This window comes from Eubalaena glacialis, chromosome 1 (genome assembly GCF_028564815.1).
Source record: "Eubalaena glacialis isolate mEubGla1 chromosome 1, mEubGla1.1.hap2.+ XY, whole genome shotgun sequence".
Classification (NCBI taxonomy): Eukaryota; Metazoa; Chordata; class Mammalia; order Artiodactyla; family Balaenidae; genus Eubalaena; species Eubalaena glacialis.
The window spans coordinates 25,082,463-25,107,181 of record NC_083716.1 but is presented as its reverse complement, the minus strand read 5'-3'; the positions used below and the strand labels follow the sequence as shown (position 1 = coordinate 25,107,181).

At 39.8% G+C, this 24,719-nt stretch overlaps 1 protein-coding gene across 1 annotated transcript in view; it reads left to right on the top strand.

Annotated features, from left to right (window-relative positions):
• Positions 1 to 24,719, top strand: part of CFAP58 (cilia and flagella associated protein 58) — a 111,105-nt gene that overhangs the window by 36,580 nt on the left and 49,806 nt on the right. Inside the window, exons 13-16 of the mRNA XM_061189768.1 lie at positions 5,151 to 5,291; positions 6,042 to 6,265; positions 8,708 to 8,819; positions 11,052 to 11,156. Coding sequence (XP_061045751.1) covers positions 5,151 to 5,291; positions 6,042 to 6,265; positions 8,708 to 8,819; positions 11,052 to 11,156 — 582 coding nt within the window. The remainder of the gene's footprint in view (positions 1 to 5,150; positions 5,292 to 6,041; positions 6,266 to 8,707; positions 8,820 to 11,051; positions 11,157 to 24,719) is intronic.

Genomic DNA, 24,719 nt, shown 5'->3' with positions numbered 1-24,719 from the left:
TGATGCCACTTTTATTTTTTGTGTATGTTTATGAGCCACTTGCAGGAACTTTCTACAAACAATGAGACTGGTTATCTCGGTTTCTGCATATAATTAACTTCAGAGATAGTTCCTATCTTGAAAATGTGTATCTCGTGTTGGACAGGTTTAATGCCAAATTTCCTTGATTCCATGATGCCACAGATTGACCTATGCACTCTCAGTTTAATAATAGGTTTTGTCAACTTAATGATAGGTCTTCATGGAAACAGAACTACTACATTAAATTAAGATACATGAGGTTTGAGAAAGATTAAAATGTAACAAAAGTGCCTTTACAATAGAGATATGGTCATTGATTTATTTACCTAAAACTGTCATCTCCCCACTCTAGCTCATGACAGAAAAAAATAGAAAATTTTGTACTAAAGTTTATTTACATATAAAGAAACATAAATGTATTTTCTAAAATTTGAAAATATACTGTGTCTTTGTCCTTATTTTCCTTGTTTGAAAACAGTTTTATAGAAGGTAGTATGTTGCTATACCACCCTGGAGTCTATAGTGGGATGGGGTTTATTTATTACGGGCTGAATCAGAAGAATCTTATTGTAAACGTTGCTTCACCCATGGGCCTCATGGACCCACGTTAGCAAGGCTTCAGTGTAACTTGACTTGGTACATCATCTCTTCCTTTCAGAGGATGACATTGATCCTCATCTCTTACTTTCCCAAGTAATGCTCTTTTCAAAAGATTAACTATTGCTGCATAATGGGGTCCAAGGTAGACAAAATTCTGCTTTAGAATAAGTAATGTCCTATGCAAAAAAGCAATTACTCCTGATTCCTTAGTTTGACTTTGGTTAATATTGGTTTCAGTTACACCCTCCATCATTAGACATCTACACACGTAGCTCCAAAGAAGCATCATAATAAAATAAAGGATAATAGGGTCCTGTTTTTTGGTCCTGGGCCAGCAGAGTTGGCAGCTGGTGAATAACAGAGATGATTAAAGGGCTTCTGCTCTAGAGAGTCTGCTCTAAATGAGGAATCCTAGGTCTGGATAACTTTGGGTCATCGATTATAGGAAGATGGTTGCTTTGGACTTACTTTGAAACTAGGATGCCTTTTCCTCAGGTTTTCCCATTAAGGCAAGAATTAGGAACAGAAAAAGGCTGCCTCCTTGACTTATTTTTTGAGGTTATCCAAGGGGAACTTGCAATAGTGCTTTGACTGGATAATTTTGGCCTATCATTAAGCCCGTTTGACATTCTTTAGAAAAATGTGACAGCTTAAATGTTGAGTTTCATTTAGCCTCAAAGATGAATCACGTTTACAGAGGTCCCTGGATTTCATGCATCTGAGGTTCGCGAACCAAAATCCTGGAGGGGAGGGCAGATTTTCTAGTAACTTTGCTCCATGAGAGACATGTAGTTTATTATTATGAGTTCTACAAAGCTATGTGGCTACATAACCCCTCCCGGAAGGGCAAGCCCTAGCCTGTTTGGTAGACCGTGAGATGCCTTTTCACAGGACAACCCAATTTATGACTTCTCCAACTAGACAGACAAACAATCGTCCGTAATAGGTCATCCCCATCCTCATTCATCCCCCTCAAAAGAAAAGTCTTGCTTCTTCCATGTTTCTTTTTCTTTTTCAGTTGCTACCAGGCTCTACTGACTCCTCAGGATTCTAGACATTGTCAGCACATGATGGTTATGACAGAATGTCAGTAGATCTTTGTAGATGTTGCTGCATCTGCGTTCACCTGCCCATTGTGTCCCCGTCTTGTTTCATCAGCACTAAAGGGGCCGTCTCATGTGGAGTGTCTGCCTTCCAGTCCTAACAAGCTCTCGATTCTGTTTGTCACCTCCCAATCATCCCACGTCAATCTGACAGCACTTTGATTCTTGGTGAATAATTCAGCAGCAAATTCTCTATGTCCAGAGCTCAGCATCACATTAGCAACTGGCTTCAGGGCACCATATCCTTGTACTTAGTCGACTCTCTAGAGTGACATGGATGGGAACTGTCGGAGGGGAGTGGGGGAGACAGAGAGAAAGCCTAATTATTCTCACGGCTAGAAGACTTGAGGTCATCCTATTTGTTCTGCTAGAAATAAACAGATGGTTTCTGTGAAACCCAGTGAATGTTGGGATCCTGTATGAATGGGTGAAACTCCCTCAAGTATGATTCTTGAGATATGACTTATGCCTGAAGCAAGATTGGATGATATATATTCTGTAAACACCTGTCACAAAACTGTAAAATTGTAGAGGCAGTGACTAAAGAGTGTGTCCTGCCATTGTATTAAACTTCATACCTTGGGTCCCACCTAGAACATTACTTGATGAGCTTTGGGGTGCACAGTAGTTGTTACCATCTTTCCTGGATGAGACAGCTCAGATTTACAGCTGCTAAATGCATTAGACCTAAGGTATTTTGTTGATGTTAACATTTGCTGCCAACGTCTAATGGCACATCTTGTTTACAGCCCATAAATTTATGACATAAGGAGACCACTCAGAATTTTGATATATTATGGAAAAAAAACACCCAGCAATGCCAAACACATGAATGGTTTTACATTTCAGACAGATACTTTTACACACCATTGATTGCATTTTAATATAACAGCCACTTCATTTTGTTCTGCTGATGGATTCTGATCAGCTCTCGGCACTTAGGAACAGGGAAGTGAATGCCACACATCTGGGAAAATAAAAGTTTTATTAAAGAAAGCATGAGCCAAACGGGTATTTTATTGCTGTCTTTGCTGTCACCTTAAATGATTAGAGAAGTAGAAAGGCTGGTTCTCCACTCTCTTTCCTAACAGGCAATCCCCCAAAGTGGTAAATACTAGACCAGATCTTTTCTCACTAAGTATTTCCCTTTGCTTATCCCTGGACCAAAATATATTTCATGAATGAACAAACAAAACGTCATAAAGGAAACTCTGGGTTTTACAGTAGCTAGCTGCATTTAGTTTGTGACATTACAGGTCTGTTGCTAGGTGCATGGTATCTTGTACTGTTTGGGTAAGTTTGAGCTATGGAATTAATGACTCTTGGTCTTCATGGATTAGAGGCAGGCTGCAACTAGAGTTGGGTTGGTTCACAGGCACTCACTTGGCAAATATTTGGTTTTCTATCATCCCAATGACATTTCTGGGTGGATGGAGGTGGGGGACCCAATACTTTCTTGAAGGAGAAAATTATTACTTTTTCATTTTCACTTGTTGACCTGCAGGCCATTGAAACGTTGGAGCCTTTTTTTTTTTTTTAATATTTATTTATTTGGCTGTGCCAGGTCTTAGTTGTGGCACGTGGGATCTTTTAGTTGTGGCATGTGAGATCTTTAGTTGCAGCATGCAAACTCTTAGTTGCGGCATGTGGGATCTAGTCCCCAGACCAGGGATTGAGCCCAGATCCCTTGCATTGGGAGCGTGGAGTCTTAGCCACTGGACCACCAGGGAAGTCCAAAAAGTTGGAGCCTTAATATTGTCTTGTCCTCTCCCTTGTGATTTCAGGCATGGGTGAAAGCAGAATTCTTCCTGCATTTTTCCTTCTTGTGTTGACCTGGTTGTGATACCACCTGTCCTTCCTGTATGGGCTTGGAAGCTCTCGAAGACTTATTCTTCTTTAATATGATTAACTTTGTGGCTCCCCATTGCATACTGTCCACAGTACATACGGGGCCCTTCTCAGGCTGGCTCAGCTGTTTTACCAGCCTTACCTCCTGCTATTCCCTACCTAATACTCTAACTCAGCCACATTGGATGCTCTGCTGTCTGGTGAACACACCAGGTACTTTATAGTTTGCATGCCTTTGTTCACACGAGCCTGACCATTGACTGCTCTCTCCCCAGCACATACCTCTCCATTTTAGAAATAACTGTCAACTGCCAAAGCCCTGACTGGTTTTTCCCTCTAAACCCCAGGAAGAAATAGGAACTCTTTCCTGTTCTCCCATGTCCTTCTTCACACAGTAGAGAGCATTTCCACACCGTAGTGTAGTTGGTTATATTTGTCATCTTCGATGGGTGGTGAATCCCTCACGTCTTACTCATTTTCTGTATTTGGCTTGGAACTATTGTGTGGTGATAGCAAAAGGGGCAAAAGCTTTGGAATCAAAAGATCTAGGATGGAATTTCAACTCTGCGACTTATTAGCTGTGTGACCTTGGTCAAGTTGATTTGCTTTTCTTTGTCTCTGTAATTGCATTTGTGAAATGGGGATAAGAGTACCGAGGCAAAATACCTAATATCATGCCAGGGATATTGTAAGCCACAAATATACTTGTGGAATTGAAGCAAATGTGTCCTTTGATGAGAGGAATTTTCCTTCTGAAAATTACCAGTTCATAGCACGCTTTCCCCGTCACTCTTAGGATTTCCATGTAGCCTCAAGAGCCTCAAGATCTGAGTTCTCCCAGGAAGCCTTGCTAACAACTGCAGTCCTCTGACCTCCTGTAGCATCAATTCACTGTCTGTGTGATAATAAAGGTCCTGGAACATTATTGCCTGGACTTGTTAATATTTGCATAATACTTACATATCTTATCTTCTCATCTAGATTGTAATCGTCTTAAGAGTAGGATCTATATATCTTTTTATACTATAACATCTCTTCTGTTCCATCAAGATGTTTTATATGATAGACCCTTGGTTGTTATCGTTATTAATTTAAGTGTTGCTTGTAATAGGCTTTATCTCTGCAGTTGATATGCTGGTGGTGTTAGGACTGTTATAGGAGCTGGTACATACAGAGCTGCCCTCACCCAACCCCCCACCATGCTGCTCCCCACATCCTTCTCTGCACTATTTGTGAATTTCCCCCATGTTTAGCTGGTAAGAGAACTGCTGCTGAATACCAATGAAGTCCCTGCTATACTTATATAGAAAAATGATGGAAATCCCTCAAGGGCACAACTCATAGAATAAAACATGATCACCTTAATGTGCACTGTTGTTTCTTTACAGGCCGTGTGTGTGTGTGTGTGTGTGTGTGTGTGTGTGTGTGTGTAGCTTGCTTTGCTTGTGAGGATGATCAAACCATGCTAAATGAAACATCACAGGGAAGTATAAGAAGCACACTGTCCATCTAAATCTGGGCCCTGCCGTCCTGGTTTGTGCTGTTACAGAGTGAAATTGGTCTTTCACTCTTTGTCAGGCCGAGCTGCAGAAGCTGAGACAACAAGCGCTGGAGACCAAACACTTCATTGAAAAGCAGGAAGCCGAAGAGAGAAAACTCCTGCGAATCATTGCTGAGGCTGACGGGGAGAGGCTGAGACAGAAGAAGGAGTTAGACCAGGTAAGAACCTCTCCTCACCAGACCTGCAGACCTTATCAGCAGACACAACTGTTTGATGCAACTCTTCACAAAGCCTCATTCTTTTCTAAGCTCTTCCCTTCAGTCTATCAGAAGAACAGCCCCAGAGGCCCACCTTCTGTTGATTAATTATGAAATATTTATTCATTTATTCAGCTCCTATTTATGAGCACTTACTATGTGTCAGCCACTCCTCTAGGCTCTGGGGAATACACTGACCAACAAGAAAATAAGGTCCCTGTCCTCAGGGAGCTTACATTCCAGCATAATATAATTGCTCGTGTATAATTACAATGAATAATTACATAATTTGGGGGTTAGAAACTTAAATGCTTTCAGAGATCTGGCAGGTTAAAAAAAAGAGACATTGGCTAATGCAAGACAGTAAGGAATGGTAGAACTTGGCAAGAGCTAGCTCACCCTAAAGGCATTCAAATTTAAACACTTATAATGTGTTGGAGAAAACCAACCAAGCAAAGACGCATGGGCCAAGGATTATTGGATTATTATTATTATGGATTATTTGTTGTACTCTTTCCAACAAGGCTGCCAACTCTCATGGGAGGAGTCCAGTGTTGGTTGTCTAGCAGGCTATTTCCAGGGCCTCACCCACTGGGTGCTTAGCACATGTGGCCATTGGATGGGTGTTCATTGACAGACTGAATGCTGCTGCCGTAATGAAACATGAGACTTTTTGTCCCCTGGTGGCCATGCCCTTCCTTACCTTTCTAGGTCATCAGCGAGAGAGATATCCTTGGGTCACAGCTAGTCCGGCGCAATGATGAGTTGGCTTTGCTCTACGAGAAGATCAAGATCCAGCAGTCCGTGCTGAATAAAGGCGAGAGCCAGTACAACCAGAGGCTGGAGGACATGAGAATCCTCAAACTTGAGATCAAGAAGCTTCGCTGGGAAAAGGGGATTCTTGCCAGGAGTGTGGCTAATGTTGACGAACTCAGGTAATAGAAGACCCCCTGGGAGCTGAGCACACAGCACTCTGTGGGGAGGTCCTGAAATGACTTTGTGTTCCTCCTGTTGGTCATTGAAGGTCTTTATCAAGTTGCATAAAGTAATTTTTTTTATGTTGAAATGATTAGCAGATAATGAGAACAACTTTTCCATAATCCAGAATCTATATCGTGCCCATTCTATGTCACAAAAAATGAACTGGTTTCCTTTCAGGGGAACATAAGCAAGTGCAAAAGGATTTTTTGAAAACTTTATTCTGGATTTAGAAAAAGAAATTTCAAGTCAAATCATAACCACAAACTAGTTCCAACTCAGAAAAAAATTCCCCCAATGAGCTCTTTAGAATTTCTTTAATAAGGCAGTATGCAAGAAATGGAGCATCAGTATTTAAATTGAATCCTGGTAACGTCTGAACGTCTTTTTCTTGGAATTACATACAGAATGAAAAGAGGGGAAAAATTTAATTTTACACTGTTTGAAAACTCTGTTTCCTTAGAAGGCGGCCAGATTTTACATCTCACTCTTGATTTATCTTCTGCAGCTTTCATTTGAGCTTAGTGCACCTTCTCTTTGCTTTAAATCTTACATTATACAAGATCTACTTTCCCTTTGGGAAAACATCACCATGTTTTATATAGGCAATTGCAGGAAACCAAATAATAGGTCTGGTGTTTTCTCAGTAGCTGTCTTATTCTCCACAGACTTGTAGATGAACAGTATCCTTGGCCACCTTGGGACAAGGACACAGTTTGGATCTACTTCTTAAATTAATTGAATTAGATAGTTTTGATATTTAAATGCAGTGAATATGTTCAGGAATAGCAAGGGAAGTTGCCACCATCAAGGATAGATCAATACTCTTTTTTTCTTTTAAAGAGTTGCTCATATTTCAGACGATGAAAGTAGTACAGATTCATTGTAGAAAATATGGGGCATGCAGAAAAAATATGAAGACGCGATTAGAAAATCTCTCATAAGTTTACTATCCAGAGAGGCTACCATTGACATTTTGGAGACAAATGGATTCATTCTAAGTAGCTATTGAATGATCTCCAGGACTGTCACTAAACTTGCCAGCCATGTGTTATTTTTATTATATACGCAAACGACCAAATTCTACCCATTCTCAGTCAACATTGCTGGTTTGTTGATAATAGATTTTATCTTTCTTTATAATGGGAAGACAATAAAAATATTGGAGGCAAGCAGGCATGAATTCCAATCTCAGACTTGTCACCTACAAGCTGTGCGACCTTGGGCAAATCACTTACCTGAGCTTAAGACTTGCAGTTAAAATTAAACACGAAAACGAACGTTAATATGCCTAGCACAGAGTCTGGTACAAAAGAAGCCATCAATAACAGTAGCTAATACTCTTGCCCTTCGCTGCTGATGACACTATAGAAAATCATAGTGTTAAAAATATGGTTTTAATTCTAAGCAGCTTGAGCTCCTTGTTGAGTGAACATTATGCAGTTAATTCTAATGGTTTGTCTTGCTAATGAGGGGAAGTTGTATTATTGGTTTAAATGAAGCAATTAAGTAAAAGAGATGGCTTAGTAATCTGTGCACACACAGCAGATGAGGACAGATAATAATATCCTCTTCCCCGTGTCAACGCGAGTACTTGCCTCTTCTCCACCTCCCAACAGAGCTTCTCTTTCAATAGGGTGGCAGCCAGCTCACTGGGTACTGTGGATGGCTGTAGCACGTTACCTATTAACTAGAGATTCCTACAGATTTTAGAAGTATGTTTGAGCCAGAGCTAGTTCTTCGGGACTTTTTCAGCCATCTGTGTAGTTGTGGAACATGAGAGAAAAGATCACTCCTAAGTTGGTGTTTTTCAATGCTGGCTGCACATTAGAATTACCAGCAGGACTTAAAAAATCTATGAAACCCAAGCTGCATGCTAGACCAATTAAAGTAGAATCCCTTTGGGGGTTGGGTCCAGGCAAAGGTATGTTGTTAAGGTTCCCCAGGTGATTCCAGTATGCCATCAGGGTGGTGATGCACTGCCCTAATTGATGTCAGGTTCTCACCTGAGCCTCAGTCTCTTGCATTCAGATGCCATACCTCATGGTGGAATGTGGCTTGTTTTCTTCTGCTTCTGTAGGAGACGTTTAGACACATTGAACAATATATTGAAATCCTCATAATTTACCTCCTCCCTGTTCTTTCCATATACTTCTAAAATTCCTTGGGTATCCAGAATCATAATTCTGAAGCTCTGGTACTTTTTTTTGGTAAAGCTAAGCTGAAGTTTGCACTCTGCAAGAATTGATATCATCTGTGTCTTGCGCAGATTAGGAGGCTAGTCTCAGTGGTCCTGAAGTCTCTCTAATCCCAGCTTTTTGTATAAGACATAGTGGACACGTAAAGTATATTCAAATGGGTGGAGAACTTCTTTGCAAAAGAAAGTTTGTCTTATTCAGGCAGGAGCTTTTTCACACGCAAAGGGAATTCCTGAAGGAGAGGACAAGATGCCGAGCCCTGGAGGAGGAACTGGAGAACCCCATGAATGTGCACAGGTGGAGAAAGCTCGAGGTAACATTCGGGAGAGACCTCCTCCCACCCCCAAACCTCCTTCTAACCTGCTTGTCTTCTTACCTAAAGCACAATAAGAAGCATGGTTTTATTTAATGCTATGCCATTGTCACCTAAAATGCAAGGCTAGATCAAATGTAAATTGGATTGTTCTAGATTTGGGTTTTGTTTTTAAAAGTCTTGGACAAAATCCTTTCTGCCTAAAGAAGACCCAGTGAAAGCTGTGAACTGGCCTCACCAATTGACATTGATTATTATTATTTTTTGTTGTTATTTAAGCAGTTTTTGGTCAACCAGCTATTTTGCAGCTACCTGTTTGTCTTGGATGGTTAATTGCCTTCAGCTGCGCTGGCTACCAGCGTCTTCGCCATCTTTCAATTGGCCTTTGCACCCTTTTATTTCCCAAAGAAAATAGGGCTTTTGTGAACTTGCCCTCTTTTCAAAGAACTAGCATTGTGTTAGTCAAACTCCTTTTAGGATCTGGGAACACAGCCAAAGTCCCATTGGTAGGTGATGGATAATAAACCTCATATTTTATTTTATGACCTCCTTATAGACATTTCCACCAGCAGATAACAGTAACAGACAAGCTCTGCTTATTCAAGAAAAAGATGCCCATCTCCTTTAGTTGTACCCAGCAATGTGGGTGCCAGAAGGGGCTTTGACTAAGTGAACAATTAGGGTGTTGGGAGAATAGAAGTATGTGATATAAGAAAGAGCAGGGCAAGGGGGAAAAACAGCCAAGTAGGTTTTTGTTTTCCATTTTTATTTTTTCCTTTAAATGAAGAAAGCATTAAGGAGAATGCATTATAAATTGTTATGTAAACATGAGGCCTGAGTTTTAACGACATCCAGTCTTGCCAAGTGAATGTGTGCCAAATCTACTTCCAAAATATGGATATCGGTTGGCAGTGCTTAGTATTTCTTAAGCAAAGTCATAGTCAATGGAATATCTCCCCCCACCTCTTTTGGACCCTCATTTATTCCTCTTCAAATGCCAAGAGTGGGGTAGCTTACTAAACTAACAATAACATGGATGCGTCTGGGGAAATGGAGCTGAAAATTTAATTTAATTTAATTAATTAATTTATTTTTGTGGTAGCTTGGTTGTTGCACAACTTTTTTTTTTTTTAATTGGAGTACAGTTGATTAACAATGTTGTGTTAGTTTCAGGTGTACAGCAAAGTGATTCAGTTATACATATACATGTATCTATTCTTTTCCTAAGGAGCTGAAAATTTTAAATTCATTTACTGTCACATTAGTTTATTCCATGTGTTTTCAAGCAGATCTTTAAAGTTTCCAATTCCATGTCAATGTCTATTAAAAAAATTAGAAAATAGAGACTCTGGGAGGTAGTTGAAAATATTTAGCTGCTAGATTAATTCAGAATGTCAGTACAGTTGAAAGTAAAGCTTTGGCTCAACATCTAGAGGACAAATTATCAATGTATAACTGTAGATCTTGTTTGAATTGTACACAGATAGCTATTGAAGGTGCATCAGAGCCTTATGGATTGATAATGCCGTTTGAGAGCTAAATGCCATGGTCCTGTTCTGCTGCCAATTATTAGCAGATGTCCGCATCCTAGAAACTTTCCCCATCATAGGCTGTAATGAATCTTCTTGTTGACAATTACGAAAGGAGAATCCTGAGACCGAATGAATTAGGGAACCCTGTCTCATTCCTATGGAAACAGAAATGATGATAGGGAAAACCTCAGAGCATAGTAATTAAGAAGCCCAGGCTTTGGAGCCAGGCAAATCTGGGCTTGAATCCAGCTCTGACCTTTATCGGTGTGGGTAAATGACCTCCTCTGAGCCTCAGTTGCCTTATCTGTAAAAGGGGAAGATAATACTGTCTAGTAGGGCTGTCATGTGACTAAAGTTTGATAATGTATGAAAAACACTTAGCATAGTGTCCAGATGGAGGCAGAGAACCAGGTATCAGGCCCAGGAGCTACCATTATTGCTGCTGTTGTTATTATTTTCCCTGGTGGAATAAACATACTCACTTTCCATTTATTGGCTAACTAGAGCCAAACATCAGTCTGTTTTGATGACTGTCTCATCTGTTGTACTTTTTATTTTTTATTTTTTTGGTTCTAATTCTTTCTGTATTGGGTCTACAGCTTTGCAATAGATTTTAACAGAACAATAATTATTTTACATAGGGACCTCAGTGCTTTGAAACTGATAATTTCAGCTGCTTTATTTTGTTCCCCTTGAGTAGGCCAGTGACCCCAGTACCTTTGAGCTGATACAGAAAATTCATACCCTGCAGAAGCGTCTCATCAGCAAGACAGAAGAGGTGGTTGAAAAAGAGCTGCTCCTTCAGGTAGCATTTCCATTGTCTGTACTCATCGAACAAGTATATTTTCTTAGCACCATCATCTCCAGGACAATGTTTTTAGAATTAGTTATTTGGCAGTGTTGCATGCCCCATTTTTAACTGTAGATGGCAACAGAGACTCACACACAGAGAACAAACAATCTGATTAATTGGTCTTTTATGCTGCCATCACTGATATTTCAAGAACTGTAGAAAATTAAGTTCAAGGCTACACTTACTGCATTGGGTAATGTGAGCTCCCTGCTGCCTTGCAGTTTTATTCGTTAGATTCTTTTAAATACTTTTCTTCATATCTTCATATAATGTGAAATGCCATGATTTTGACGTTGAAAACTAGCTTTCACATAGAGCACAAATGTCCTCTTGAAGGTTTGTGAGAGTGAAATGGAAGGAAAGGTATCTTTCTGAGGATTTTATGCAGTAAGTTACTCTGGAGCAATTAACAATGGTAACATCCTTGTGGGCCTGTATCTTTGCAAGTACCAGTTGTCACCACCATCATTTCCTTCATCACCATTATCATCATCGTGCCAGATACTGTGCTGGTGGCTTTATCTCCTTGTCTCAATTCCTCTTCATAGTTCTGGGGTTGGGGGTTGTCATCCCCAATCAGCGGATGAGGAAGATGAACCTCAGGAGTTTGGTGTGGATAAAGAATATAAGCTCTGGTGTTAGGTGGCCTGGATTGGAATCCTGCCTCTGCCAATCTGTAGCTGTGTGAGGTTAACTTCTCTGCACCTGAGGTTCTTGATCTGTATTATGGGACAGTATAGAACCTATGAAAAGGGATGTTGTTGGGACATTAAGAGTGTACAAGACTAATGGCTCAGGATCCCCATCTTTGACATCATACCTTGTCCTATTTCGTGCACTCACACAGATGCTCCTGGGCTGCCTGGGTCCTAACTCCCCAGATGTGGGGAGAGAGCTCCTATATTTTGCTCCTGGCCCATATCCCTGATTTCTGAGGGCACTCCAGTGTGGGGAAAGCCTGTGATTCTCCCCAGTAATAAAATTAACCAGCACTAGGTAGAGAATTCTAGAATATAAGGCTACTTGTCCCCAGTAGTGTAACCATTTAACTTCAGTAGCTCCCTACGAAACTGAGTAATTCAGTGAAAGGAAGAGCATGGCTTCACTCTACAGGCAGCACAGAAACTAGCACGTAATTGTGCCAGAAGAATTCATTTATCCCCCTTCATTTTAGCTGCCCTCAGTCATAGTCTCAGGTTTCATCACTCTCGTTCAATGCCCACACGGGGAAAGCATGACACCTCAATGTCCTTGGTCACCGTTTATCATGTACCAACAGCAGTAGCTCCCTCTTTTGCCTGGGCCCTCCGAGTGGCTGGCCTCATGCAAGGTCTGTGTCTCTGTTCATTGTTTTCTCTACAGTCAATGAAATCTGAACATGGGATGTGTGTTGGATGACATTAAGAAATTAGTGTTGATTATATAAGGTGTAGTAGGAATGTTATGGTTATGTTTTGTAAAAAAAAAAAAAAAAAAAGCCTTTTTATAAGAGAGATGTATTGAAGTATTTACAAATGAAATGATACATAGTCTGGGGTTTATTTTAGAATTTTCCAGCAAAGAAATGAAGAAAGGGGGAAGGGATCAGAGACACATGGATATGGAGATGGAGGATCGATGAAATAAAATTGGCAAAATGTTAAAAATAAAAGGCATGTTGAAAGGAGGATTGAAAGAGCTTAGCATTATGCTTGGCAAATAAATGACCAATTATCCTTATTATTTCTAATTCCAAAGCCCATGATATTAACCGTACTTTGGGTTCATTCTGTTCTTTTTCTACCTGGTTAAGGTTGGTGCTCAGCTCATTAATGTTCAGCCTACTATTCTAATAGAAATAAGCATTTACAGGTACAAAATATCCTTGAAAAACTTTCGTTTCTTCCCACAGGTTTTGAAACGTGGTATTTTCATTTTCATCTAGTCCTAAATATTTTCTATTTTCAAAATTATTTCTATTTTGAGAGTAAGTCTTAAAAAATATCCACTATTTCTCCTATGATAATTAAAAGTACAAATTTAAATTTCCAGAAATATAGGTATTTAAGTTATCTTTTAGTAATTGATTTCTCACTTTTTGCATTGTGATCTGTATTATACTGATTCTTTGGAATTTGGTGAGACTTGTTTTGTGACCAGCTAAATAGTCAGTTTTATTTATTTATTTTTTTAACCAGCTTTTGGTTTTATTGATCTTTGCTATTGTTTTCTTTGTTTCTATTTCATTTATTTCTGCTCTGATCTTTATGATTTCTTTCCTTCTGCTAACTTTGGGTTTTGTTTGTTCTTCTTTCCCTAGTTCCTTTAGGTGTAAGGTTAGATTGTTTATTTGAGATTTTTCTTGTTTCCTGAGGTAGGCTTGTATAGCTCTAAACTTCCCTCTTAGAACTGCTTTTGCTGCATCCCATAGGATTTGGATCGTGGCGTTTTCATTGTCATTTGTCTCTAGGTATTTTTCGATTTCCTCTTTGATTTCTTCAGTGATCTCTTGGTTATTTAGCAATGTATTGTTTAGCCTCCATGTGTTTGTGTTTTTTACCTTTTTTTCCCTGTAATTGATTTCTAATCTCATAGCACTGTGGTCAGAAAAGATGCTTGATATGATTTCAATTTTCTTAAATTTACTGAGGCTTGATTTGTGACCCAAGATGTGATCTATCCTGGAGAATGTTCCGTACGCACTTGAGAAGAAAGTGTGATCTGCTGTTTTCGGATGGAATGTCCTATAAATATCAATTAACTCTATCTGGTCTGTTGTGTCATTTAAAGCTTGTGTTTCTTTATTAATTTTCTGTTTGGATGATCTGTCCATTGGTGTAAGTGAGGTGTTAAGGTCCCCCACTATTATTGTGTTACTGTGGATTTCCTCTTTTATAGCTGTTAGCATTTGCCTTATGTATTGAGGTGCTCCTATGTTGGGTGCATATATATTTATAATTGTTACATCTTCTTCTTGGATAGATCCTTTGATCATTATGTAGTGTCCTTCCTTGTCTCTTGTAACATTCTTTATTTTAAAGTCTATTTTAACTGATATGAGTATTGCTACTCCAGCTTTCTTTTGATTTCCATTTGCATGGAATATCTTTTTCCATCCCCTCACTTTCAGTCTGAATGTGTCCCTAGGTCTGAAGTGGGTCTCTTGTACACAGCATATATATGGGTCTTGTTTTTGTATCCATTCAGCAAGCCTGTGTCTTGTGGTTGGAGCATTTAATCCATTCACGCTTAAGGTAATTATCGATATGTATGTTCCTATGACCATTTTCTTAATTGTTTTGGGTTTGTTTTTGTAGGTCCTTTTCTTCTCTTGTGTTTCCCACTTAGAGGAGTTCCTTTAGCATTTGTTGTAGAGCTGGTTTGGTGGTGCTGAATTCTCTTAGCTTTTGCTTGTCTGTAAAGCTTTTGATTTCTCCATCGAATCTGAATGAGATCCTTGCCTGGTAGAGTAATCTTGGTTGTAGGTTCTCCCCTTTCATCACTTTAAATATGTCATGCCACTCCCTTCTGGCTTGTAGAGTTTCTGCTGAGAAATCAGCTGTTAACCTTATGGGAGTTCCCTTGTATGTTATTTGTCGTTTTTCCCTTGCTGCTTTCCATAATTTTTCTTTGTCTTTAATTTTTGCCAATTTGATTACTATGTGTCTTGGCGTGTTTCTCCCTGGGTTTATCCTGTATGGGACTCTCTGAGGTTCCTGGACTTGGGTGGCTATTTCCTTTCCCATGTTAGGGAAGTTTTCGACTATAATCTCTTCAAATATTTTCTTGGGTCCTTTCTCTCTCTCTTCTCCTTCTGGGACCCCTTATAATGCGAATGTTGTTGCATTTAATGTTGTCCCAGAGGTCTCTTAGGCTGTCTTCATTTCTTTTCATTCTTTTTTCTTTATTCTGTTCCACAGCAGTGAATTCCACCATTCTGTCTTCCGGGTCACTTATCTGTTCTTCTGCCTCAGTTATTCTGCTATTGATTCCTTCTAGTGTAGTTTTCATTTCAGTTATTGTGTTGTTCATCTCTGTTTGTTTGTTCTTTAATTCTTCTAGGTCTTTGTTAAACATTTCTTGCATCTTCTCGATCTTTGCCTCCATTCGTTTTCCGAGGTCCTGGATCATCTTCACTATCATTATTCTGAATTCTTTTTCTGGAAGGTTGCCTATCTCCACTTCATTTAGTTGTTTTTCTGGGGTTTTATCTTGTTCCTTCATCTGGTACATAGCCCTCTGCCTTTTCATCTTGTCTGTCTTTCTGTGAATGTGGTTTTTGTTCCACAGCCTGCAGAATTGTAGTTCTTCTTGCTTCTGCTGATAGTCAGTTTTTATAACCAATGCCTAGGTGCTTGAAAAAGATATGTATTCTCCAAATGTTCAAGATTCGGGAGTCTATATGATGTTCGTCAGACCAACCTTGTTAATTGCATTGTCCAAATCTATATCTTTCCTAATTTTTTTGTCTACCTAATTACTGAAAAAAAGTTTGGAGATTTGTCTATTTTTCCTTGTAGTTTTTGGCCTTAAGTACATTTTAGATTATGTTCACAAGGTGAGTAAAAGGTTATAGTTAACATTTCTTCCTGGTGAATTGTTCCTTTAATATTATGCAAGAACCCTGCTTAATCCTTAATGCTTTTACTTATAAAATTGTCTGATATTAATATAGCTTTACCAGTTTTTTTTGCATCATTTTTCTGTACTTTTAAACTTTTGGTGTCCTTATATTTCAGTGAGTCTCTTGTAATTAAAAAAAAACAAAAAACCTAATCTGATATCTTTGTTTTTTGACTTGTGTGTTTAGTCTATTTATATTTATTGATAATTTTAGGTTTATTTCTACTTCTTATTTTCTATTATTTACCCTGATTTGTTTTTTTTTTAATGCTCAAATATAGTGTGTTCCTGCTTTCTGTTGGACTGAGTTTTCTTTATTCCCTCTTTTTCCCTCCACCACTCACTTCTCTCTCCTCATTACTCCCTATTCTCCTTTTCCTGGTGTATTTATTTATTTTTGCTGAATAGTTATCACCACTCAGTGTAATTCCGTCTCTCTCTGATTTCCTTAAAAATTTAACATGCATAGTTGACATCAAGTCTAAACAAATGTAAAGTTGATCAATATCCTTATCCTTCTTACAAACAGTGCAGGGACTTGGAATGTTTTGACTCCAGTTACCTCCTACAGTCCTCCCAGTATTAGTCATCATCATCAGTATTTTATAAAGTCTATGAATTATTTATTCAGATTCACCAGAATATTTACCAGTTCTTTTGTTTTCTGTTTCTTCACCTCTCCAATTTCTTACATCTAGGTTCCATCTCCTTCTTCTTGAAGTGCATCCTTTCATAGTTCTTAAAATGACAAATTTTTCAATGACTAACACTCTCTTTTGCTTGTCTGAAAATGTATTTATTTTGGCCTTACTTGTAAATGGTTAAGTTGAAACCCTGTTTTCTACTTGTACTTTGAAGATGTTAGTCCTCTGTGTTAGCTTTTAATGATGCTGTTGAGGAGTCTGCTGTCAGTCTAATTATTATTGCTACTTTTTAAGTATCCTGCCCTTTCTTTGTTTGATTGTTAGAGTTTCTCTTTGTCCTTCGTGTTCTGGAATTTCAGCACAATGCACTTGGTATGAATTTAGTTTTAATTACTATGCTTAGGACTCATTGTGTTTCCTGAATCTGAGGATTCCTGTTGTTAAAAAACAAAATTCAACTGAGTAAATTTTAAAGATATTATTGGATTTTTCCAACAATTCATGAATTGGGCAACATTCCATCTAGCAATTAGAAAGGAACTCTAAAGAGCTGTACAAAATGGAAAACTTTTATAGGCAGAAGGGGGCAGGACAAGGAAGTTACTAGCAAAGAGTGTGTTGTCTCAGGCAAGGTCACCTTCCTTTGGGGTACAGCAGGGGTCTGTCAGGCAGATTTCCTCAATGACCAGGAATGACCAGTGCTGACCAGGTAATTTCAGACTGACCAGTTGAGATTACATTTCTAGGAAAGGCTGAAATTGCAATTGGGTTAGGCATTAAGTCTCAGTTTGTTGATGTGGGCTTAACACAAGTGACTGCATTTTGGGCCTTTTGTCTCTTTTTTTAACACGGTATCTTTGAATAATCTCTCCTTTATCTTTCTATTTTCACTCCTTCTGGAACTCCTATTAGATGTATGTTGGACTTCTTCCCATTCTTTTTTTCTTATCTACTGACCTCTTTGATATTTTTCTTCTCTTTATTTATTGTGTTACATTTTCTCAGCTTTATCTTCTTGTTCACTAAGTCTCTCTTGAGGTGTGCTCATCTGCTAATAGCCAATCCATCAAGATTTTATTTTCAAAAATTTAATTTTTATTTTCTAGAGATTCTTTTTCACATATGACTGGTCTTTGTTGATAATGTCTTGATATTTTATGTTTTTATTCCTTTCTTTATGTCTTCAATTAATTGAAACATTTATTTTATAGTCTTTATCTGATTGTTCTATTATTTGAAGGTCTTGGAGGTCTTTCCTATTGTTTACTGTGATTGCTGACTTTCATTCATGGTGGACTTTTTCCGTTTGTGTTGGATTTTGGATTATGAACTCATTTTCAGAAAGGCTTTATTTATGGAACTTGGGAATGGTCCAGGTTAAGGGTATGTCCTTTCATTTGTTTCTGTCAGATGCTCTAAGAGATATCACTTGCTTAGGATAATTTTTTATGTTAAATTCTCATTTTGGGGCTTTCTAGACTACCTGGTTGATGTATATTAGAACTCTAAACTCTTATGATAGAAGACCCATGGATACAGATTCTCAGGGTAGGCTTTTTTTTTCCCCCCACGCAGAACCCAGGAGAGATAGTTGGATTTCCTTGTGGTCTTCCTGTCCCAGTGGGTGAATTTCTCTTGGTTGTCTCTTTACACTGAGGCTGTAACTCTTTTAAGTCCCTTACTTTATGTGGAGGAGTCTCAGTACTAACTACCTACTTCACGCAGGCTCAGTACCTCATCTTTTATCCTCTTATGGCCGTTAAACTCCAAGCCCCTTGTTCAGTGAGTCCAGCCATTTGTCCCAGTCAGCCCCCAAGGGAGAGCTGCAGTTTCTATTTACTGCTCTAATACGCAGTTCACCCTTTGATTTTGACATTTGAGGATCAAACTACTTGCAAACTCCATTTTGTGATTAAAAGGATGTGTTGTTTTATTGAGCAAGTCTAATGCTTTGTGGACTTCAGTTTTCAGGTTATTTAGTATGCCATAATGCCATAAACAGAAATTTCTTGTTTATTCTAATCCCTAGTTTTCTCATCCATAAACTGGTACAATAAGTACCCACCCACAGAATTGAGTGGAAGTGCACATACAGGTTGATCAGAGTGTTTAGTTATCATTAACATTATGGTTATGATTGTTAATATTATTAACCAAAAAGCGTTTTTTTCCCAGGTCTCCAAAGTTTAATATCCTGCCTCACTCCCCTCTGTCCAGTTCCTCATTTCACCTTTCTTTTGGATGGTTGGGCTGCCCTGGGTCTGCTGTGAGTTTTCTTCCAGAGCTTGCACATCTGCTGACAAACAAGCCTTGGTATCTTGGTGAAACCCCGGGTTCTCCACGGGGTTTGACAGTTTCTCAATTTCATCTGTTTTATTAAATTATTAGAGAAGTTCTCTAAACTCACAACAGAACATTTTGCAATTAGGAAGATTTTTGGTTGAACTCTTCTGAGTATCAGAACATTTTTAAAATGATTGTTTAATCTGTTACATGGTGCTGAAGAGCCCCTATCATTTCCCAGCAGCAGATGTAATGGAAGTCTATTTGCCCCCAATAGACTGTGAGTTCTTTGAGGAAAGGCACTTGTTAATTAATCCTTCTAACCCCAATGCCTGATACAGAACCAGGCATATAATAAGTGCTCAGTAAAGATGGACAGGCTCTTTGCCTGGGCAACTCCTGTTCACCCTTTAGACCTGAGACTAAGTGCTCGCTCCTCAGGGGTCCCTCTTAGGTCTCTAGGTTAGGTTTCTTGGTACACGTTCCCATACCTTGACTTCACTTTCATACCACTGTCACACTTGTAATTAATGAAATAATTGCAATTGTGTGCTTAGTGACTTTCCTGCTAGACCATAAGCTTTCCAAAGGCAGTTCCCGTGTCTATTGCAATGATTATTTCATCCCTCGCAAATATTTATTTAGTGACTGATTAAATGTTGCAAGAACGGTGGTCCTTCAATAAGTGATGTGTCCCACAGTCATTTGAGTTCTGTCTTTGAGCTCTGAGAGGTTATGGGAATTATTGTTCCTGTTGCCTCTGCATTTGTGTTATTAACTTCTAACTTTGCAGGAGCCTGGAATTTACTGTGTTTTACAATGTTGTGTTAGTCTCTGCTATATAACAAAGTGAATCAGCTATACGTATACATATATCCCCATGTCCCCTCCCTCTTGCATCTCCCTCCCACCCTCCCCATCCCACACGGAGCTGATCTCCCTGTGCTATGCAGCTGCTTCCCACTAGCTATCTATTTTACGTTTGGTAGTGTATATATGTCCATGACACTCTCTCACTTTGTCCCAGCTTTCCCTTCCCCCTCTCCGTGTCCTCAAGTCCATTATCTACATCTGTGTCTTTATTCCTGTCCTCCCCCTAGGTTCTTCAGAACCTTTTTTTTTTTTAGATTCCATATATATGTGTTAGCATACGGTATTTGTTTTTCTCTTTCTGACTTACTTCACTCTGTATGACAGACTCTAGGTCCATCCGCCTCACTACAAATAACTCAATTTCGTTTCTTTTTGTGGACACTGAAATTTGAATGAGTAGTATGGAAAGCTGCTTCTTTCTTGGCATCTGGGTCCTGCCCTTTCAAGGTGAACTTTCTCTCTAATTTAATTTTATGACTGGATGAAAGTTTGGTTTACTTAACTGTAAAATGGCTTGAATGATAAGAGGGTTTGGATGGATCTGTGCAAATTATTAGCTGTGCAGTGAGAGCAAACCTCATAGAGCACATTTTTAGATAATTCTTTGGTAGGATCTTCATTTTTCTTTATCTTCTGATTGTCTTACATTTATTGAATGTTTACAGTGGGTTAGACCTTGTTCTAAATGCTTTGTATATGTATTATCTCATTTAATCATTGTCACACCCCAATGAGATAAGAGCTATTATCTTTCCCTTCACAGGCAGGAAACATGAGGCACAGAAAAGTTGAGAGACTTGTCCCCAAGGCCACACATCTGGCATTCGGTGGAGTTTTGAGTCTAACTGTGTCAGTCTGGCTCCATGGAAAACTAGGTCACTGATTTGATTCATCTGCAGACCACGTTGGTCATTAATGGGGAAAGGTCACATTTCTCATTGCGTCTAGAGCCTTGTCACTCTAAGCGTGGTCCTAGGACCAGTGGCATTGGCATCACCTGACAGCTTTTTAGAAATGCAGAATCGCAGGACCTCCCCAGGCCTTAATAAATCATAACCAGCATTATAACAAAGTTCCTAGGCATTCAGGATACTGGTTCAGACAGAGAAGCACTGAGGCCCCTTTCTTAGCTCCAAAGCAAGAGCCGTGGTTCAGGAAGGAACCCCACGACTCTTGGTTACTACATGCATGGCCTTGCCTAGTTATCTAACCTTCTTATACTTTGGTCTCCTTCTCTGAAACTTGGAGCTCATCATCTTATCAGCATCCTTTTGTTGTTGTGAAGATGAAGGGAAAGAACTGCATAGAGCACTTAGCAGATGCCAGGGGGCACGAGAATTGGCCAGTGCTCAAGAAATATCGTTACAGCTGTTCCTGCATATTTGTGGGTTCCACATCCGTGGATTCACCCAACTGCGGATCAGAAATATTTTTTAAAATTCCAGAAAGTTCCAAATAGCAAAAGTTGAATTTGCCACATGCTGGCAACTATTTACGTAGCATTCGCATTGTATTAGGTGTTATAAGTAATCTAGAGACTATTTAAAGTATATGGGAGGATGTGTGTAGGTTAGGTGCAAATACTATGGCATTTTATATAAGGGAATTGAGCATCCGTGGATTTTGGTATCTGTGTGGGGTCCTGGAACCAGCCTCCCATGGATACCGAGGGATGACTGTATTTCTGGGTTGGAGCATACTAACCTGACACCTTGGTCCTCAGCTCTTGAATTCCAAGGACTGAGATCTGGGAGGGAACTGACAAATGAGTGCACCCAGGGTTTGAGGCATGTTTTAGGACCCCATAAACTCTTGAAGGCTACTGATGTTAGTATGAAAAGTCTAGAATGTTTCTTCATTAATAGAGGCATGAGGATCCTTGATCCTGTTTGATAGCAGCCTGGATGCATTTGGCAGAAGCTACGGAGAGTTTTGAAGAGTGGAGGAAAATGACGGTAACAGCTCACGCTTACTGCCTGCTGTGAGCATGCGCAGCCACTCTGTGCTAAAACATTTTGCTTTCATTGTATCCATAGGAAACCTCAGTTGAGGTTGAGGCTGTTATTGTTTCCATTTTACAGAGGAGGAAACTGAGGCTTGGAAACAAAACTTGCCCAAGATTTTATGGCTAAGAAATTCCAGAGCTGCAATTATAAACCAGGGTTTAGTAAGCTATGGCCTGCAGTGGGCCATATCTGGCTCACCGCCTGTTTTTTTTTTTTTTTAATTAATTAATTTATTTATTTTTGGCTGTGTTGGGTCTTCGTTTCTGTGCGAGGGCTTTCTCTAGTTGCGGCAAGAGGGGACCACTCTTCATCGTGTCACCGCCTGTTTTTATATGGCCCACAATAAGAATAGTATTTGTATATTTAAGGGATTAGAAAAAATCAAAAGAATAATATCTTGTGACATGTAAAAATGATATGAAATTCAAATTTCAGTGTCCACAAATGAAGCTTTCTTGGTGCACAGCCATGCTTATCCACTCATCTATTGTACATGACTCCTTTTATGCTGCAACAGCAGAGTTGAGTATTTGTGACAGAGACTGTATGGCCCACAAAGTCCACAGGACTTACTGTCTGACCTTTTACAGGAAGGGTTTCCTGCCTCCTCTTCGAAACCTTCGTCACCGGAATCCAGAACAGAGCCTCTCACCACTGTTCTATGGTGCCTCCCCATAAAGCCACTAAGCATCCCATTTCCATGACCACTTTCTCTCCCAAATTCCAAAGTAATTATAAAATTATTAATGCCCTGCCTTAAGATATGGAAGGTGAATTCTAACATCATGTCCCAGTCGCTGGTGGTGTGATGGACACCAACCACAGTTCTTGCCCATTCTGTTCGAGGATAGCTAAGTGACCATGCTCCCCAAACAGAGCTGAAGTTGTTGAAGATGTTCCCTCCCTAGAGAGACAGAGGGACTGAAAGGCACAGTGTAAGCTGGAGCTGTTGACTAGAAGCCCATCTGCAGGCTTTTGTTCGGGTCTAAAATCAAAGGGAAGAAGAATGAGGTGAGAGGGGGATTACCTCCTGGAGAGCCTTGCTGTTCTCACCAGAGAATGTATAACGTGTTGGGAATGGCGGCGGTGGCTTCTTCCCCAGCGTGTTCCTGCTGGGCTGCTGTGCCCCTGCCACCTCTTCCAGGAATCCCGGGGGATTCCTGCTGTCCTGCACATGCTCTTCCATGTCAGGGAGGATGGAAGGAGCAATTGGAGATGGGTTGTTCAGAAAACAAGCTGCTAATGCTGGCCCGACACAGAGATGCGCACACATCTGTGTGGGCTGCCTGCGGGGCACCATCTACCTCTATCCACCTGGTCTGTCTGGGTCAGCCTCAGTGTGAGCGCTTAGAGAGGGTGGCACCTCACTCATGATCTTAGAGCACCACAGCAACCATTAGTGTCTGATGGGCACATTATCAAAGTGCCTTCCACATATTGTATCTCAGTCGTTCCCAAATGTTCGACTGGGGATTGGGAAAATCTGTATGTTTCCAAACAAATATTCTTTGGTTTGTAATGAAAGAGCACAATGTGTAGCATAAAGCCAATTTTACTTTTTAGTTTTGGGGACCTCTCTTTTTCCCTTGTCCTTCTTTCTTGCCTTTGGAGATGTAAGATGTTATTTTTTGAAATGGCATTCTCTTATTTTTTTGCGCATTCCTTTCTTTTTTTAAATTAATTTTTATTGGAGTATAGTTACTTTGCAATGTTGTGTTAGTTTCTACTGTACAGCAAGATGAATCAGCTATACATATACATATATCCCCTCTGTTTTGGATTTCCTTCCCGTTTAGATAACCCCAGTGTGTTAAGTAGAGTTCCCTGTGCTATACAGTATGTTCTCATTAGTTATCTATTTCATACATAGTATCAATAGTGTATATACGTCAATCCCAATCTCCCAATTCCTCCCACCCTCCCTCTTTCCCCCTTGGTACCCATAGCGTTCCCACAGCTGACTGGAGGGCTAGACCTTTGATTTGGTTAGGAAGGGTTTTGTTCATGTTATGTGATTTGAAACAAGTGGTTTTTGAAAGGGGCTGTCTTGATCGACTTCCTTCTCCTCACCCCTATTTTCATTTCAGTATTGAGTTAGGGTTGGGGCATTTTAAAGTGTCAGAAATCCAGGGCAAAGCAGGCCTGATTCCAGAGGTTTCATTAGCAAAGAACAGACAGACAGTAAGTCTGAGGTAGATACGGAGGCTCTTCCCTCTCCTCATGGGAACACCTTCTATACCCATGAGAAGAAAGGAACTTCTGCCCAACTTCCCACCCATTTCTCCAACCCCTTCCAAGACTCCTTTCCCTCCCCACCCTCATCCCCCCAAGACCGGAAAGGGAGTCATTGCTCATCTGATTGGTCACAGCCTGAAACTTGGGCCACTTGTTGCTGATGGGCCAGGTCATCATATGTTAAATAGCTCCTGCCCTTGTGCTGAAGCTCTCTTGCTCTTCCAGTTTCTGTGTCAGAGGTCAGCAGGCCAGGGCAAGATCCACCATGTCCACCATCCACCCTAAATCCTATGTATCTTCGATTAGGTGGATAGGCCTCATTGGATCTGTTCTGCCTGACCACTTAAGATATGAGAGAGAGAGAGAGATTTAATCTCTTGGTCCCAACAATTATCCAGCCCAATGGACAAGAGAAGCCTTTCATGGCAGATGGTGTGGGTGATATCAGATAGAAAAGCATAGTGATTAAGAGCTCAGACTCTTGAGCAAATCAGATGTGTGAGTCCAGGGTTACTCATAATACCGTGTGACCCCAACCAAGTTACTTTACTTCCCTAAGCCTCAGTTCTTGATTTGTAAAATACAGATTATAATAATACCTTTCATATGAGGTTTTTGTGTAGATTAATCAAGATCATTTGTATCAAGCACAGCCTCATGCTTGCACTGAATGAATGTTAGCTGCTATTATCATAGATTGCACATTGGATGTAGATTTTAGAAGGATTTCCAAACTAGTAGCTTATAAATGGCTTAGTATAACAACTCAGCATTTCATAGGCAAACTCACTATTGGGAATAATCACATAGACCCACACATTCTTAGGGAAGCCTCTCACGTTCCCTCTATGGTGACTGGAGCATTAACTGGT